The sequence below is a fragment of the Varanus komodoensis genome, unplaced genomic scaffold (genome assembly GCF_004798865.1).
Source record: "Varanus komodoensis strain SLA01 unplaced genomic scaffold, ASM479886v1 scaffold22, whole genome shotgun sequence".
Classification (NCBI taxonomy): domain Eukaryota; kingdom Metazoa; phylum Chordata; class Lepidosauria; order Squamata; family Varanidae; genus Varanus; species Varanus komodoensis.
In genome coordinates this window covers 9149034-9165334 of record NW_025335606.1, presented here as the reverse complement: position 1 = coordinate 9165334, position 16301 = coordinate 9149034, and the positions used below count along the sequence as shown (strand labels likewise).

The window sequence follows — 16301 nt, the reverse complement described above, 5'->3', positions numbered from 1 at the left end:
GAGTCAGTCTATTGCCTTCAGGAGGTGTCTATCATCAGCGTTAGAAAAAGATGTCCATTCTTTTGTCCATGGGAAAAGAGGGGACACCACTTAGTTCTTTCTTGTTCCTTGACTCAGACAGCAAAATGGTCCACATGAAGCTCCCTTGCTGAGGGAATCGGTTTCCTGTTCCCTACTGGGTCAGACTGAAGGTTCTGCTACTTGCCTATACAGTCCTAATGAACTTGGGACCAGCATCCTTGAGGGAAGGTCTTCTCACTTATCGGCCTCCCTGGTTTCGGAGATCATCGGATGTGATGTTTCTAGTGGTCTTGCTTAGACCTCTGGCCCAGTGGTTTTCCATCCACAGTAGAAATTCCAGTCATGAAGACCCCTTTCTGCAGAACTCCCTGCTTCTGTATGTCAGGCGGCCACTTTCTGAAGATATCATTATTTGAAGAAATCTTATCGTTTAGACCCTGAGAATATGTAGGAACATATGCAGACAATGTGGCCCTACTTCTTTCCAACTACCAGTTATCACAATTCAGATTGTGCAAGAAACCAACTCTTTATTCAGTTATATTTGAATGTGTTCGTTTCATAAGTAATTGCATGATATGCCCTCTTTTTTCCCACTTGAGCCCCTTGGGAGAAATTTGATTCTGGTGTGTAATTTGAAGAGACTCTTTGTTCATTTCCACATCTTTGTAAAGGGATCAGTTAAAAAAAAAATGTTCTTGGAGCCTATTTCTATGTGCAACAGAACTGCATAGTATTTTCCTCACTGAACTGTCCATTAGGAAGACTAGTGGATGTCTCCCACCACTTCAGAGGCATGTTTGGGGCGGGGGCAGAAGAAAGGGCCTTTTTAGTAGTGGCTCCCACCTCCGGAACTTCCTACTGAAGTTGCTACATGAAGTTGCTACATTTTTGTTTGCTTGTTTGTTACATGTGTATGCTGTACCCGTAACGTGAGGATCTCTGGGCAGCTTGCATTGCATTATCACCTGGTGTTGACATTCTGTTGGGAAATATGATTTCATTCAGGCCAGTCTCTATGATGTTGTTTCAGTGGTTTTTTTATTGATTGTTGCTGTTAATTTAATTATTGTGTTCTTAAGTTATTTACTGTCATGCTATATTTGAGCAAAGTTTTTATTAACCTGGAGGTTATTTTTGTCACATTTCACCATTTGAACTACCACAAAACAGGTAGCAAGCAAAAAGGAGAGTTAGCTGGAGCAAACTTCAAAAGTGGAGTTTGGAAATGTTGGTAAGAAATATCCCAGGTTCTGCATTCCATTCCTACGATTCTAGGATTCTGGCCAAGAGATGTTAAGTTATTTGGCTGACTTTACAGAACGTGATGTGTTCAAACAGAATGAGCCTAGAACTTCCCGACGATGTTTAGAGGGCCACGGGATTTTCAGATGCCCAGATCCAAGGATGGAGAAGAGCTCTGACCTCAGAGCAGGGGATCTGCATTTAGATCATCCGCCACTACCACCAAGCAAGCATGGAAGGAACTGCACCAAGTGCTTCTCAAAGGCTGCAGGAACCTCCTTGAAGAAAGGCTAAAAGGCCATTCCATCAGAGGGGAGGAAAACGAGTCTGCAAGGATATAAGGCAACCAGGTGGTGCTCTGTCCTTCCACCCTCCTCTTCCAAAGCACCATGAGGCAACGGCCAAAATAAACCCTGACACTGGTTTGCAAGGAAGGAGGGAAGGAGCAGCAAGGAAGTGAAGATTGCATCTGTGAGCACCAGATCCCTAGGATCCCCTGCATTCAGAAGTGGATGGGCACCCCCACTGGATTAGGCCCTCCTCCAATTACTGACTGTTGACAAACACTTCAGCAGCATCCATAGGCCCATGATCTGAACTCATCAAGGAAGCAGCTGGGATAACTTCCTGTTGACATGTTAAGACAATCATGCATAGGCAAGAGGGGCTGGTGGAACTGAGCTGTGTCCAACTCTCTCTCTCTCTCTCTCTATTTCTTTATCTATCATCTCTGTCTCTATCTCTATCATCTCTATCTCTCCGTCCCTCCCACCACCACTGTGTGTGTGTGTGTGTGTGTGTCTGTGTGTAAAATAATGAGAGAAAGCATTGGCTGTTGGAGTGACCTAAGAACAAGGCTTAACCAGAAATAAGTACACATTCCCTACATCTCCATCACACGCAATCATGGAGCTAAGCTGTAAAATAATAAGAATACTGTGGAATATCGGAAAACTGTTCTGCCTTTCTTATGCTGAGGCTTACCAGTAGGGACTCTATGGGTCAATTCTTGTTTCAGATCTGGCGAGAAGAAAAGATCTTACTTCCTTTGTATTTTCTTTTCTCTGCCTTAAAGCAATGGTTTGTGGATGTCATTTTGAATTCATACTGATTTCCTTAACGATGTGATAAGGTACAGAGTGTTAAGCCCGCTTCTGTGGGTTGCCAATTTTAATACTTTCCTTCAAACACATGGCACTGTTTGCCTCTGCTAGAAGGTGTGCAGTCGCTTAAGCCAGCTGACTTGGCTCACAAATCCACAGCATGCTGTCCCCAGTCCTATTTTAATAGTCCTCACCTGGAAAGGTGGTACAAGGTTCTCCTGAGAACCAGCCAAATTGTAGAAAGAACCAGTATGGCTGGTTCTTGGAATACCCCGTGAATTCCAGGAGCAAAGAGATGCTCCAGTGAGATTTGGTGGACTGCTTTCCCAAAGCACTAGATCACAATCTCATGGCCATCTCTCAGTGAGGGGCAGATGCATCAGAAAATGTTTGGTCTGAAAACTCACTAGCAACCAGCCTGGGGATGAGAAGTAACAATGGAGTGGAGGTTTGGAGGTGAGACATTCACAGTGTGAGCTGAAACTTCCCAGAGTCTGGTGTTTCTCCATTTAGCTAGACACACATAGAGGAGGGAGCAGGAAAGAGGGCAAGAATTGCAAAGTTACTGGGCTTGTGGCATTCTGAGCAGACAGAAACATGGAAACAGAGCAAGTCAAAGGGGCCTCCTAGGCCATCTAGTCCGGCCCTCTGAGCATGAAACAAGATGATAATCCGGAAGAATTCTGAATGTCTCCAGTAGGATTGGGTGATCCATCCAAAAATCTGATCCGCTTCTGCTCTTCAGACTTCTTCTTAGGCTTGGCCCTTGGTTAGAAAACAAGCCAAGAGGAGAGAAAGTCCATGGAGCTCAGGCCATGCAATGAACAATCTGCTTCCACAATATGTTCAGCACAAAAAACAAACAAAAAAGAAGGCTACAGGTCACATGCTTGGAAGATGGCCACCTCTTGCACAGCATTTGTGCAAACCTGATTCCTGGTGGGCAACTGTGTGAATGCTCAGCACAATCACCAGGAAGTTGGATTAATGGCTGGGAGAATCCGGGGAATCTGGCATGTTTCCACCCTCAGACATAGAATCCTAGAATGGTAGAGTTGGAAGGGGCCATGAAGGCCATCCAGTCCAACCCCCTGCTGTTGCAGGACACCAAGTCAAACCATCCCACCCAGATGGCTGCCCACTTTCTTTCTGAATGTCTCCAGTGTGGGAGAGCCCACCACCCCTCCAGGCAGCTGGTTCCACTGTCGCATTGCTCTGGCAGAGAGGAAGCTTTCCCTGGTGCCCAGCCTGAATCCGGGTTGTCGCAACATATTCTCACACTTCCCTAATCACCAGTAAGATGGATGTAGCCAAAGAAATGGCTGTGTCCTGCACCACCACACACACAAGATAGGAAACCAGAATGGTGTTCCTTCATGGTGGCCAGCTATGTATATGGAAGAGAAGACGAGTCTCCAGGAATCCAGTGGACCAGTTTCTAAGTGTAAGCTGAAACTTTGCAACATGGGCTGGCAAGATTGAAAACTCAATATTATGGCACACACGATCAGTGACTAATGCCAGCTAGTCCATCAGAGGGGTGTCTTTCGCAGAAGAACTCTCTTTGTCAAAATAGGACAGTTGCTAAGCAGCATAGCGATGGAAACATAACAACATGCTGTTCTGTTTGCACAGGCCCAAATCCCACCAATTGTTTCTGGAAAGGGGAAAAATGACTTGAATATGCAAGCTGCTATTTAACAACTGTTTTCATTCCTTAATGAGCATACATTTTAAATGTAATGAATAGTAACATTGTTTCAGAAAAGTCAAACAAAAAGGGACGGAGAGAAAGAATTCTTTGTTTTGACACACTCACATATATCAAACTAGTCATCCACTGAGAGAAAAGGATATAATTAAAATACAATGCTATAAAAATCTGTATGTGTATTTGAAAGTTCTTGCTAAAGTTGTGATTTAGCCTTCTGCAAGTAACAACAATTTCAACACAGATTAAAACCACTTCTTAATATGTTAATGCCACCACTGTACCAGAATCTCAATTTTAAATTCTCCCTTCCTGAATTTTTCAAATATGCATCTTTTCGGATCACAGCACACCAACTGGAAAATGTCTCTCTCCATCATCATTCATTTCTTGACATTTTTACTTAGTATTCTCTAAGGTCCAATTAGAAAGTTGATTCTCATAAGCTCCACCAATTCATAACTGTTGGAATAAAACTCACAATGAACAGTTCTCGCATCAATGTGCCACACGAAATGGCTTCCATGAAAACCAGTCAGTCAGGCTTCCATACTTACAAACTGATCAGAATCCATATTTGTGGGTAATTTGGGTTATTTAGCTGCATGGATTGACCTGTTCTCTGAAACTCTTCCAGTAATCCCCAAATAGGTTTTGTCTCACATCAGTCAGGCTCCTACAGTTGTTTTGTACTACCTGGGGAGGGTTTTTTGTTTTTGTTTTGGTGGGGGGAAGGAGGGAGAACCATTACTACTGCAGAGCAGGAACCCAGAGTAATCCACTCACTTCCAAATAGGTTTCATGGTACCAACAAATTCATAGACTCGTGGAGTAGAAGAGCTGGAGGGGACCATTACGCCCCTCAGTTCCAATCCTTGATGTGCCCAAGCCCCAGCTTGGCACATTGTGCTTTGGATCTGAGCAATGCAATTGACAAAGGTTTATCTGCACAATTCTAATACATTGTGCAGGCCCTCAAATCCAACGCAAAACAATATTAACCAAAAAGAAAAAAAACCAAAACCTTTTGTCATTATGAAATCTTTGGAGCTCTTGAAACATTAATGGGCCAGAAACTGCAGATTTGAGAACTCCCATTATGCATAATTTCTGTAACATCATATTGTGACTAAATAAAGGGATATTGTTATGCTTGAATCAAATCTCCTGTAATCCAAATTAAGGCTTTGTTTGCTAATGAAAGCCATTTTTATGCATATGTTTTAAAGCCAGATGCAAATAAGCACTGTGGTGATACCATCCTATTGTTTGAGCATGTATTATCTATATGGCACATGTGGAATAGCCTTTAGGGAACTCATTATTGTTCAATAATTAAAAACAACCTCTCAAAATTTACTGTTTGTAGAGTTCTGGATTCCATGAAAAACTGACACACCGGCAGAATCAAGCCTTTGATCAAAGATGCGAGTCATTTTCCATCACATCTCTTTTAAGTTATGCACTTACTTAACTAATGAATTATCTTTAGAAGACAGGAGCCTTTATACTTGGAAGAAAGCAGGGGCAACGTGCTAGACTGTATTGCTCACCAGGTTGCACAGAAGGCGATGGTGCTTCCAACTTTCATCAAGTCCTGTTATTTCTGCTACCGGCTGCCAGAATCTCAGTGCCACGAAGTGGTCAAATTCTGTGCAATGTCTGCTGATGGGCCAGACGGAGAAGAAACCTGCCCTGCTGTTCTTCCTGCCACCAATAGATCCTGATCCACAGCAAACAGTCTATACACCCAAGCAGCTTGTTTGTGTGTGCACAAGTGTGTGTGTCTGTGTGCAGGCTCTGGCAGCCAGACCAGCATGTAGAGTGGTAGAGGATGTGGATTTGTGATGCGAGGAACTGGTAGAATTGCTGGTTTCGATCCTGGCAACAATGGCAAGCGGGCAGCTAGGAATAAGGAAACCAGTTTAAAAGAACAAGAAAGCAAGCATGAAGGCAAGAAAGCAAGAGGGGGAGGGAAGGGGAGGGAACAGAAATCTGATCATTGGACACATTTCAGCAAATGGAGCAGAACTTCTGAGAGAGGAGGAGCATGAGCGCCCTGGAGAGGACAGATGATTAAATGAATCCGCAGGTGGGGTAAAGAATAAACATGCAGCAGGCAGGACACACTTAGACAGGGAAAAGCCGTAAGTCCCAGGAAGCCGGGCAACACCTGAATGAAGGGGAGGATCAACTATACACCTTAATGAGCCAATCAGCAGTTAGATGGGAAACAAATATGACTGATATACACCCTGGCCAGCCAAGGACTGTATGCTTAGATGTGAAGCAAAATGCAAGCTAACATCAAACCTAACTGTGAACCAGGAAGCATGTCTATGTACATGCTAAACCCAAGCCTCAAGCCAGGTCACATTTTGACCAAGGACTAATAAAGCTATGCTTTAGGACAGGAGTGGGGAGCCATTCTGTTTCTGTTTCTGTTTCAGGCTGCGTTCCCTTAAGGTTTGTGGGATTTCTGGCAGTGGTGGAAAAGCCGACAGGTTGTGGTGGTGGAGTCAGAGAGGAAAGAATGTGGGTACATCCTCCCTCTTCCCTCCTTCCCTCCTTCCTGCCACTTCTCCTCCTCCCCTCTCCTTTCTCCCTCCCCCTCTCTCTTGCTCCTTGTCCAGCGGCCTGCTAGCAAGGGACAGGTTGCTCTTGCCAGGATCTACACTGATCCCTAAGAAAGGAACTTCTGAAATTGCTGCCAATGGATCCGAAGACGCAGCCCTGGTCTATCATGTGAATGAGTGCATGGGTGCATGCCTACAGACCATCCACCCATTCCGAAAATCCCATCTTAGCCTAAGCCTTGAACATGTGATGGAACTTATGAGTAAGAAAACTATGAACAAAATAATGCACACATATGCCAATCTGCAATTAAGCCAGGGGATGCACAAAATATTCCTGAGCACATAGCCTCCTGGTAAGCAAGAAAACAAGGAAATGCCTTTGAACTCATGAAATCTTGCCATCCAGTACCTGACATCTCTCTATCCAATGTGGTTAATACGCTTCTGAACACCTGCCCCTCTCACAGAACTAAGTAGAATGGCGACAACCATTCTGTTCCCCAAAAACTTGAGTCTCCTGCTGCTGCCCTTCTGAAAACTAATCTTTGCCCCCACATTTCTGCAAGGTTCAGCATAGCACCGAAAGTTTTTATACAGCAGGTCAAGATTAAGAAGACAAGAAAGTAGCCATTCCCTCTTTGTCAAAGAAATCCACTCCAGTTATTTTTTCCATCCCTGCGGCATCGTTTTTACAACCTAGTTTTGTTTATTTTTTGGCAATCATGCTTGTGTTAACCCTTCATAGACTCAACAAACTGAAAGGGGATGAAAAATCTTGCATAGTTTCTTCCAAGTCTGAATCCAAACTTCACTTGTTATTGGAAGTTTAAGAGCATCCATATTTCTGTACAGATTTCTGCTATTCGGTAAGACAAATGAAACCATTTTGCATGTGATGATTGTCCATCGTTTTCAATGAGGACCTTGACATCTAACGGGTTGTGAGCTGTCCACGGTGTGTCCACAGGTGGCTGATAAGGCCGATACGGGCACGGAGTGTTCTGCCACATGTCAGGCAGACATGTGTGGGCACCACTTTTGCGTGTAAAGGTTTTGCAAAGAACACATTATATAATGAACTTCCCAAATGCCATGATTTCATGACAAGTCAAATTCACCATTATCATCTGAAATTAGCTACCATGTACAGGACTGAGTATATTAGTTTCCCCATTACTCAGACAATGATCCAAACAATAACAGTAAATCTTATTTTTTAGTCTCAGACCATTTCAGTATGTACAATGTTACTTTTGTGGTGTTGCATATGCATGTGAAAATGCCTGACAAACACTTAAACTGCTCAAGAAAATCAACCAGATGAAGGAAACCAAATCCGTCTTTGGATTGTAAAGGAGCGTGTTCAACATGCAAATGCCCAGGACTCACCCAGTACGGAGAACTCTGCGGACGCACTGCTGTTTTCATCCCTGTAGGTCACTACACAAGTATATGTCCCAGAATCATCATCTGTTGCATTTGAAATTAGCAGGTTACTGCCAGCCAACAAGGAATACTTTTTGGACCTGGAATAGACAAAAGATCTTCACTCAGAATAAGGTGTGATCTCTACTATATTGCTTATTTTTAAAGATTTATATCACATCAATGCGCTGTTAAAATAGCATTCACATTGCTCACATTACTTTAACAACAGTGTATATTGTATACATGCACCAGTAAAGGATGACCATGGCAGATAAAAACCACTTGAAACTGATATTGTTTGGCTTTGGGAGGGACTCAAAGAATGTAGCCATCAGCTGCCAGGGAGAAGGCAGGGTGGAATGAGTGAAGGTAGTCTTTTAGGTAACCTGGACCTAAGATACTGGACTTTAAATCTCACAGATTCTCATGGCAGGGAATTCCTATAAGGATCAAAGAACCCTTTCTCAGTTTCCCAAGGCTTTTCCAGGGATGCACACATTTTCCCCATTCCATCTGGCTAGACTCATGTAAGTTGTCCCTGCCCTGCATGCTGCTCTGCTCGTTACAGAATATTGCATGGTGAATCCTAAATTTCTGGTGAATGTGTGGTGTGCTTTTACAGAAACTCTTCTGGTTTGTTTCTTCCGTTCTTTCCATTACAGAGAGAGAGAGAGAGAGAGATCATTCATGAACATTTTTAATAGAATTATTATTATTTATTTTAATATTTACTTATTTATTTATCAGATTTATTTTCTGCCAACTCGGCCCAAGGGCCCTCTAAGTGGATATACACTGCTGTACATGACTACATGCTTGGAAAAAAAGGAACTATGATGGTACTTTGATGCATGCATCATGGGTGGAAGAAACAGAAAGTATGAAGAGTAGATCATGCATACACGGTCTGCTTGCAGAGCCTGGCAACCCCGTTAAAAAGAATAGCCAGTAGCTCATGCGACAGAGCTCCTCAGAAGCAGGTGGCTCAGAACAACATAACCAGGAAGAAATTGGGAGAAAATGTGTATCCTCAGGGCACACCTTGAAATAAAGCTCTTTGTAATAACCACTGTCATTCCATTAAACTGGAGGGGAACTTATGCATTCCCATGAGTAGGACTCCAGCAACCCTGGGCACGGGCTTGTAGAATCCAAGATGCACCCCTTTTTATTGTGTTCTCTTTTTTCAGTATTGGTCTTAACACAAGGAAGACATGAACAAATCCAGATAGCTCAGCAGAAGATGATGCTTGTCCTCACCCCCAGTGTATCTTTAAGAACCCACAAACTAAGTACCTGAAGGGAATTGTTTCATCTCCTCTCAGCCATGTAAATGTTGGAACTGGATAGCCGGAAACGCAGCATTCTAGCACAGCATCTTTCCCTTCTACAACTACCACGTTTGATGGTCTTTGTAGAAAAAATTGTTGTCTGTGCAGTCCGGGATCTGTGAAAGGAAAAGGAATGGTTATTACATAATAATCAGGTCCCTTGCCTCAGGAACTGCCGGGGAGAGTGCTTAACGATGAACAGTGGGAATAGTTTATTTATACACACACACACATGCTTACACATATTAGGTAAACTATTTCATCCAGTGGGTACGAGAATGTATCCTAGCAAAAATTGCATGTGAAAATAAATGTGGGTTTTCACTTGTGTATGTATTGTTTTAAAATTTGGATAGAATGGATTTGTCATGGAAGAAACAGCAAACTGACACGGGCCATAAATAGAGTAATCTATCATACCTAATCTGAACAGGCTTATTAGGAAAAAGAATTAACTAAATCTTTTGCTGATGAATTGCTAGGAGCCAGTTTTAAATGATGGATCTGAGAGTTCAGGATACATTCATGGTTCTCAGGAGTGCCTAGGAGGACACATGGTTATTAAGAGTCCCAGCTACGAGAACAAGTCTACTGGGATGAGAAAGGCTGAACACAGCGGGCATGGAAATGCAGACGCAGGCTAGCCTCCCACCCCAAGCTCAGAGGTCTTGGAGGAGCATCCTGGCCAAGAGTGAGCTGCATGAATACGAATGAATAACCAAAAATTCACAAGAGCCTTCTCACCTCAATAAGATAGCTAGTTTTCATTTCTTATGTGTCTTTCCGTGCTCACAGTTTCTTCAGTCCTTAACAATGAGCGGAGGTTGGGTGACATGCACGTATATTTAAAATTAAGGTTTCAAAGAGAAGCAGTTATGCAATTGAAATACTTTAATCAATTATCGGCCATGAGACTTTGCAGAGAGAGCAGAATTTAGACTACTCCAGGAGGATGGTGGAAAGCAGGCCCAGCTGATCTTTACAGAACGTTGCTTGGCTTTTGCTCACAGCAAAGATGCTTAGCTGCATCTTCAAGGCAGAACACGCAGTATAAAAGGTGACGCTACATGATACAGCTCACAATCACTTCTATGTAGGACAACTCCAGACCTTCCCTTCTCACCTGCAATTTCTCAGAGGTCAATGTTCTACTATTTTTATGATTTATTATTTTATGTTATACATTTGTATACTCCTCCCTACCAATTTAAGCAAAAACTGCAGTAATTGACAGTTCAAAGATAAAGAGATAAAAGAATAAAATATTCATTAAATACAATTAAAGTTGTGGCTGGTCAGCAAGAAAGCGTTCACAAAGCAAAGATGTCTTCAGCAGGTACTGAACACAACATGGACTTGGTGCCTGCTTGAACGTCACAAGCAGGGAATTCTGTATAAACAAAATGTTATTTTTCTTGCAGATTCTAGTTCCTCGCAGACTCCATGGGTCCATGTGGAACCACCAGGAGAATGTCCTCTGATGACATCAGTAACTGAGAAAGGATAAGATACTCCCACAGGTACCCTGGTGCCAATTTCTTCAAGATTTTGTAGACCAGTTGGCCATACGGGGAAGACTGGAATGACCATGATACCCAGAACCAATTGGGAGGATGCCATGAAGTAGAATTAACAATCAAAATTCTCCTGTCCATCTCTAGATAAAGGGCATCTAACACAGAATTCCAGGCTTGCAGAGTGTCCTGATGATCCTGGAGCTGAGATGGAAAACTCATAAAGCCCTCCCACTTTGTAGGAAACATCTTGAGAATATGCAGAAGTTCTTAGGTGCCTTTTCTTTGTTTGTTGTGCTCTCTTTGCATTCAAACACCCCCAAATTTAGCCATGATATAGCTCTGAAATCTGATTCCCTCTTTCTTTTAACATTTAAAAGTAGACAAGCAATCATTCTAAACACAATGAATGCTACCATCTTTCTATAAAAAATAGTTCAAAACTGAAGGAAGTGCTTCCTCCCAGATGTATAATGGATATCTCCTCTCCCGATTAACATAAAGTGCTATGTAATTATCATTAAAACTTTTCTGTTCCTTACACTGTGAATTGCTTTAATGAATGCTGTTACAATGGGAGAGCCGGGGTGGGTGTGGGTGGGTAGGAAAACATAAACTATCAATTCTTTTAATTAATTCAAGGGTAAATTTTAAAGTAGTGCAATAAAATGTTGAAAAGGTTTGGGAGGGTTTTAATCTGCAATCAGATTGAAGTGAAATAATTGGAGCTCATTTTTAAAGGGATTGTGTTCCCCAGTGGTGCATTTTTTAAAAAATGGGATTTGGCTGTGTCTGCTCCACATAAATGGACCGTGCCTAGTAGGGGGCAGTCGTTTGTCACCACTTGCTTTGAGTCCCACTGCACAAGCGTGAAAGCGGAAAGAGCCATTCGATACAACCATTTATTTTGCTGGAGAAATAACACAGCCTTCTTCTTGCCCTGAATTACTTTCTGCAACAGTGAATCAGGTGGGTTTTGTTCAGCTGAAGGCAACTATCATGTCAGATTTGCAATTTCAATTGAATCATAAGGGACAAGTATCATGTACGGGGCCGGCACAAATTCAATTCCATTGTTAGTGAAGCGGTTGCTCACGCTACCGGCTGGGTGAGAGCGAGTCCGTTAAGGTGACACTGATGAGGCAGGCCAGATGCCCTCCATTCCTAAATGTCACTAAAAAAGGACCCAATTCCCTCCCACACTCTGCTGTAGAAACCCCAGGGCTGTCTACTTCTGTTGCTTCTGGGGAGTGAGTTTACTCCAGCAACTCTTCAATGCCTTTACAGTTTGCTCAGTTTCTTTGTATCACAGCAGAGATAGGTGGACAATATTAGGAGCCCTTCCCCGGGGACCCAAATTCCCTGTATAGCACAGGAGTCTCCAAACTTCCCATTCATCCGGATTTACAGAGCTTCCTGCACAGACACATCCGGCAGAAACCAGGCAGAAGGGCCTCCCCTTTTGTGGCAACTCACCTTTAGAACTTTCTGTGCACTCCCCAGTGTGACAGACTGTTGAGTCACCTGCTGAAAACATTTTTACATAGCCAGGCATTTCTAGATTTCAATACCAGGCTTGGTAGATTTCTGTTGTCATCATTTTTATGTTTTTTTTTTTTTTTTTTTTGTTAATTGCTAGGTGTAACAAAGGTGTGCTTGATAGGGAAGGACAAAATGAAATAGTTCAAATGAATGCATGCAAGAATATGATGTTTAGGCAGTGGGTTGTATACAGAGATGTGTGCAGATGCCACTAACTGCAAGATATCGTAGGTGGACATTAACCCTGTCCTGGGAATTTCAGCCATGCACAGTGGTTAGAATTACTCTGCTCTGAGCGATCAAGCACAGCTTGGGCTTAAACCTCCTCTTCTCTCCTTTCTCCCACTCTCAGGCCTCCTGCAGTATCCCAGGGGACACTGCAAGCGTACTGGGATCTTCCTTTGATCTGCAGCAAGTCATTAAAAAGTACCTTTGTCCTATCCACATTTTGAAAAGGGAGGAAAGCCCAGGGCCATATGAACCCCACCCCCTTCCAAAAAAAGTGCCTAAAGAGTCTGCTGCAAAGTGTACTTTCCACACACAAAGATTACAAGAAATGAGTCTGCATCTGCAAAATTGCAATTCCTCACGAACACTCGTCTGCATGGGCAGTGTCCATATCGAATTGTAGCTTTGAACTACTGACATCTATTTTTCTTAGAGAGTGGAAGGGGTGGGAAGTACCCTTTGGAGCACAACCCACAGGGTCTTTAGGTGCTCATGATCCTAGGCTTCCATTATTTTCCCAAGTGTGCATAAAACAGGGTGCTGGAGGTATGGGTGGAAGTTTGGAGGGGTTAGGGGTGCTAGCAAACTCCAGGGGTCCCCCTTTTTGTTGCGATCTACCCTTGAGATAACCCCTTAGGAAGTAGCAAAACTTGAATAAAAGGCCAGCGGGAGGCAGGGGAAGACTTGTGATTCAAAGCAACAAGCTGGCTTCACACATGGAGGATCCTTCAGGTTTTGAAGTGTCCCTGACACTAGCAGGGAGGGATGGTTTTTCCCAGCTTTCCCCTAGACTTTCTCCTTGCTTGCTAGCCCCTCTTTTAGAGTGGTAAACATTTTTCCTGCTCCTACCAAAGGGATCTCTGTTTCCTTCCTTCCTTCCTTCCTTCCTTCCTTCCTTCCTTCCTTCCTTCCTTCCTTCGACCATGACTCATTTTGTTGTCTGTGTTCAGACCACACAATAAGCCATAGTGGGCTTCTTAAACTCTGCTACAAGCCATGGTTAGTTGGGATGACATACAAGACCATCCCATCGAGACCTAGAAACCATCCTATGGGAAAAATGCTGGCTTCAGACAATCTGCTAAACCACCACCATGGATCGATGCATTATGCAACCTCCCAATTCCATCCATCAGTGTCTTTATCACTCAGCCTGTGTGGGTTGGGTTGTTGTGGGTGATAATGAGATTGTGAAGAAAGGAGATGAAACATGGGTCCTTCCATTTCATCAATCTGGCTATGCTACCAGGAGAAAGAGCAAGACGCCCTGAGAGACCCACCTGAGCATTGTTTCCAGATATCACAACATGAAAGAAGGAGACTGCAGGCAGCCAGGGCCATCAAGGACCTCATGACTGGTCACCTTTCAAGGGCCCATATTCCTTCCGAGAGAATTCCTCTGAGGGTACAAATCCATCATATTCCCTGGGCTTGGCTCCCCGGCTTTGCAGCAGCCCAGAACCCAAGTTTCCAGTGACGGCTCTCCGTGTTCAGGAGGTGCTCACCAGGAATCGAGCCCCTGAACTGTGCCAGCAGCCCCTCCCTTCCATGCCCAGTGCTGCTTAGTCCCTGGGAATGGAGCCTGGCATGCCGGCCACCACCGACTGCACCAAGTGCAAAAGAAGGCAGGCTGTCAGGAATGGTGCCCAGAGGGATCACTAGCGGCCCCCCTCTTTGGCATCCTACTGCCACAAACTGGGTGTCTGCCCCTGATGGATGAGGTTGCCAGTTGCTCAACCAGGGTCCCACAGGTGTTCACAGACTCCCACTTGGCTCTGCTCACTTTGCAGGAGTGGACCAACCATGACATAAATCTGCAGAAGTTAGAAGGACAGTTTCCAAAAGTGGACATCCCTGTCCTACTGTTGACGTTCTTGGACCTGCTCCTCATCTTCCCCACTGCAAACTCCTTGTTTCCCTGTTTTTGTTCTGGGAGCGACAGCACTCCTGAGCAGCCACAAGGAAAGGGGAAGCAGCCAGGTGACAAGGATGATACACAAGAAAAGGAAGGGCCAGTTAGAGATAAACCTACTCAGAAATTAGGGAAGGAAGGCCACTGCAGTTACGCTGCCCAGGGGGCTTCCTAGACTTGTCACCAGTGCCCAAGCAGCAAATGAAATAGGCTGCGGACAAGACCTCCGTAAGGATAAAACAGCCATGCGGGGGGGGGGGGGATCAACTCTGCCTTGAAACATGGTGGGTTTCTTTGCTCCCTATCTTGAGATTAAAATCTGTGAGTGACACAAAACATAAGCAAGACAAAAGGGAGCGGAACGAGAAGAAATAAGACTAGCCACATTTTTAACGGCATGGCACAATTAGAAGTGGTGGCACTCACTTTGCTCATGCTGCCCTGGCTCGAAATAGGTCACAGTATCGACACCCTCCATCTGAAATAGTTTGGCTTCTTTTCCTGAACCAATCCACCTCAACCTTCACCCGCAATTTTCCAAACAACCTTTTCTCTTCTTTCTAAAAGCCTGATCTATCCAGAAGATTGTAGCAATTGTAGGTGTATCAGTAGCTCTGAAGTGAGAGTAAAGATTTTCCCCTTTCCATCCTTCTCAAGTGTGCTGCCGGTGCACCAAAATAGAAAATCACAATGGATTTTAGATTCTTATATTTTGCAACACCAACAGCAATTGAAAGTTTTTGATCCTCACAGGACACGGAGGAGAAACCAGCTCAGGGCTGCTGTTGCTGTTCCTGTGAGTTTCAAGTTGCCTATGACTTATGGTGACCCTAAGAATGGAAGCCCGCCAAAATGTTCCGTCCACAACAACCCTGCTTAGCTCTTCAAGTTCAAGGCTGTGGTTGTACTTGGTCTTCCACGTCTTCTCCTGCCTGGGATTCCCTAGCATGGGCATCTTCTGGCTTTCTCATGTGGTGTCCAAAGTATGAGGGTCTCTGTTTTGTTATTTGATTGTGACTTGATTCAGTCTAGCACCCACTTGTCCAACTTTCTGTCAATACAGGGTATTCCCAAAACTCTCTTCCAGTGCCGTGTTTGAAATGAAACAGTTTTCTTCATGTCAACTTTCTTTGCTGTCCAGTTTTCCTATCTGCACATAGTGATTAGGAATACAATAATATTATTGTATACTCCTTCTGGCACCAGGTAAAGACCTTTTTATTCAACCATCATTTTAAGAATCAAGGGTTTTAGATGTTTTAAGATTTTTTTTCTTTTTCCTCTGTTCACAGTCGCATTTTCTATTCTTTTCCTCCCTTTTCTTTTCTAAGTTTATGCTATGTTGTTTATATTGTTTTAAAAATTGAGGTTTACATTGTAATTTTATATTGTGTAAGCCATCCTGAGTGCTTGGTGGAAGGACAGGATATAAATGCTTGTAATAAATAAATAATATAGATGATATTGGCCATAACAGTCTAAGAACTGGGAGAAGTGCAAAAAGTGGTTCAGGAATGAAAATGGAGACAGGTTCTTTGCTGGAGGCAGGGTAGATAGGAAGCTTTTCTCATCCTTAGTCGGAAATGGAGTAGAGTCATAGCAAGAGAGAGATGCTTGTATATCTTTCCTCTTCATTGAGGTGAATTTAATACCCCCTTGCCTCCACCCCTAAAAACTAATTTCCAGA

The 16301-nt window shown here is 43.6% G+C and overlaps 1 protein-coding gene across 1 annotated transcript in view; it reads right to left on the bottom strand.

Moving 5' to 3' along the window:
• DCC (DCC netrin 1 receptor) overlaps positions 1-16301 on the bottom strand; it is a 647852-nt gene that overhangs the window by 493743 nt on the left and 137808 nt on the right. Inside the window, exons 4-5 of the mRNA XM_044431047.1 lie at positions 9384-9534; positions 8049-8185 (exon numbers count right to left, since the gene is read on the bottom strand). Of these exons, the coding sequence (XP_044286982.1) occupies positions 8049-8185; positions 9384-9534 (288 nt within the window). The remainder of the gene's footprint in view (positions 1-8048; positions 8186-9383; positions 9535-16301) is intronic.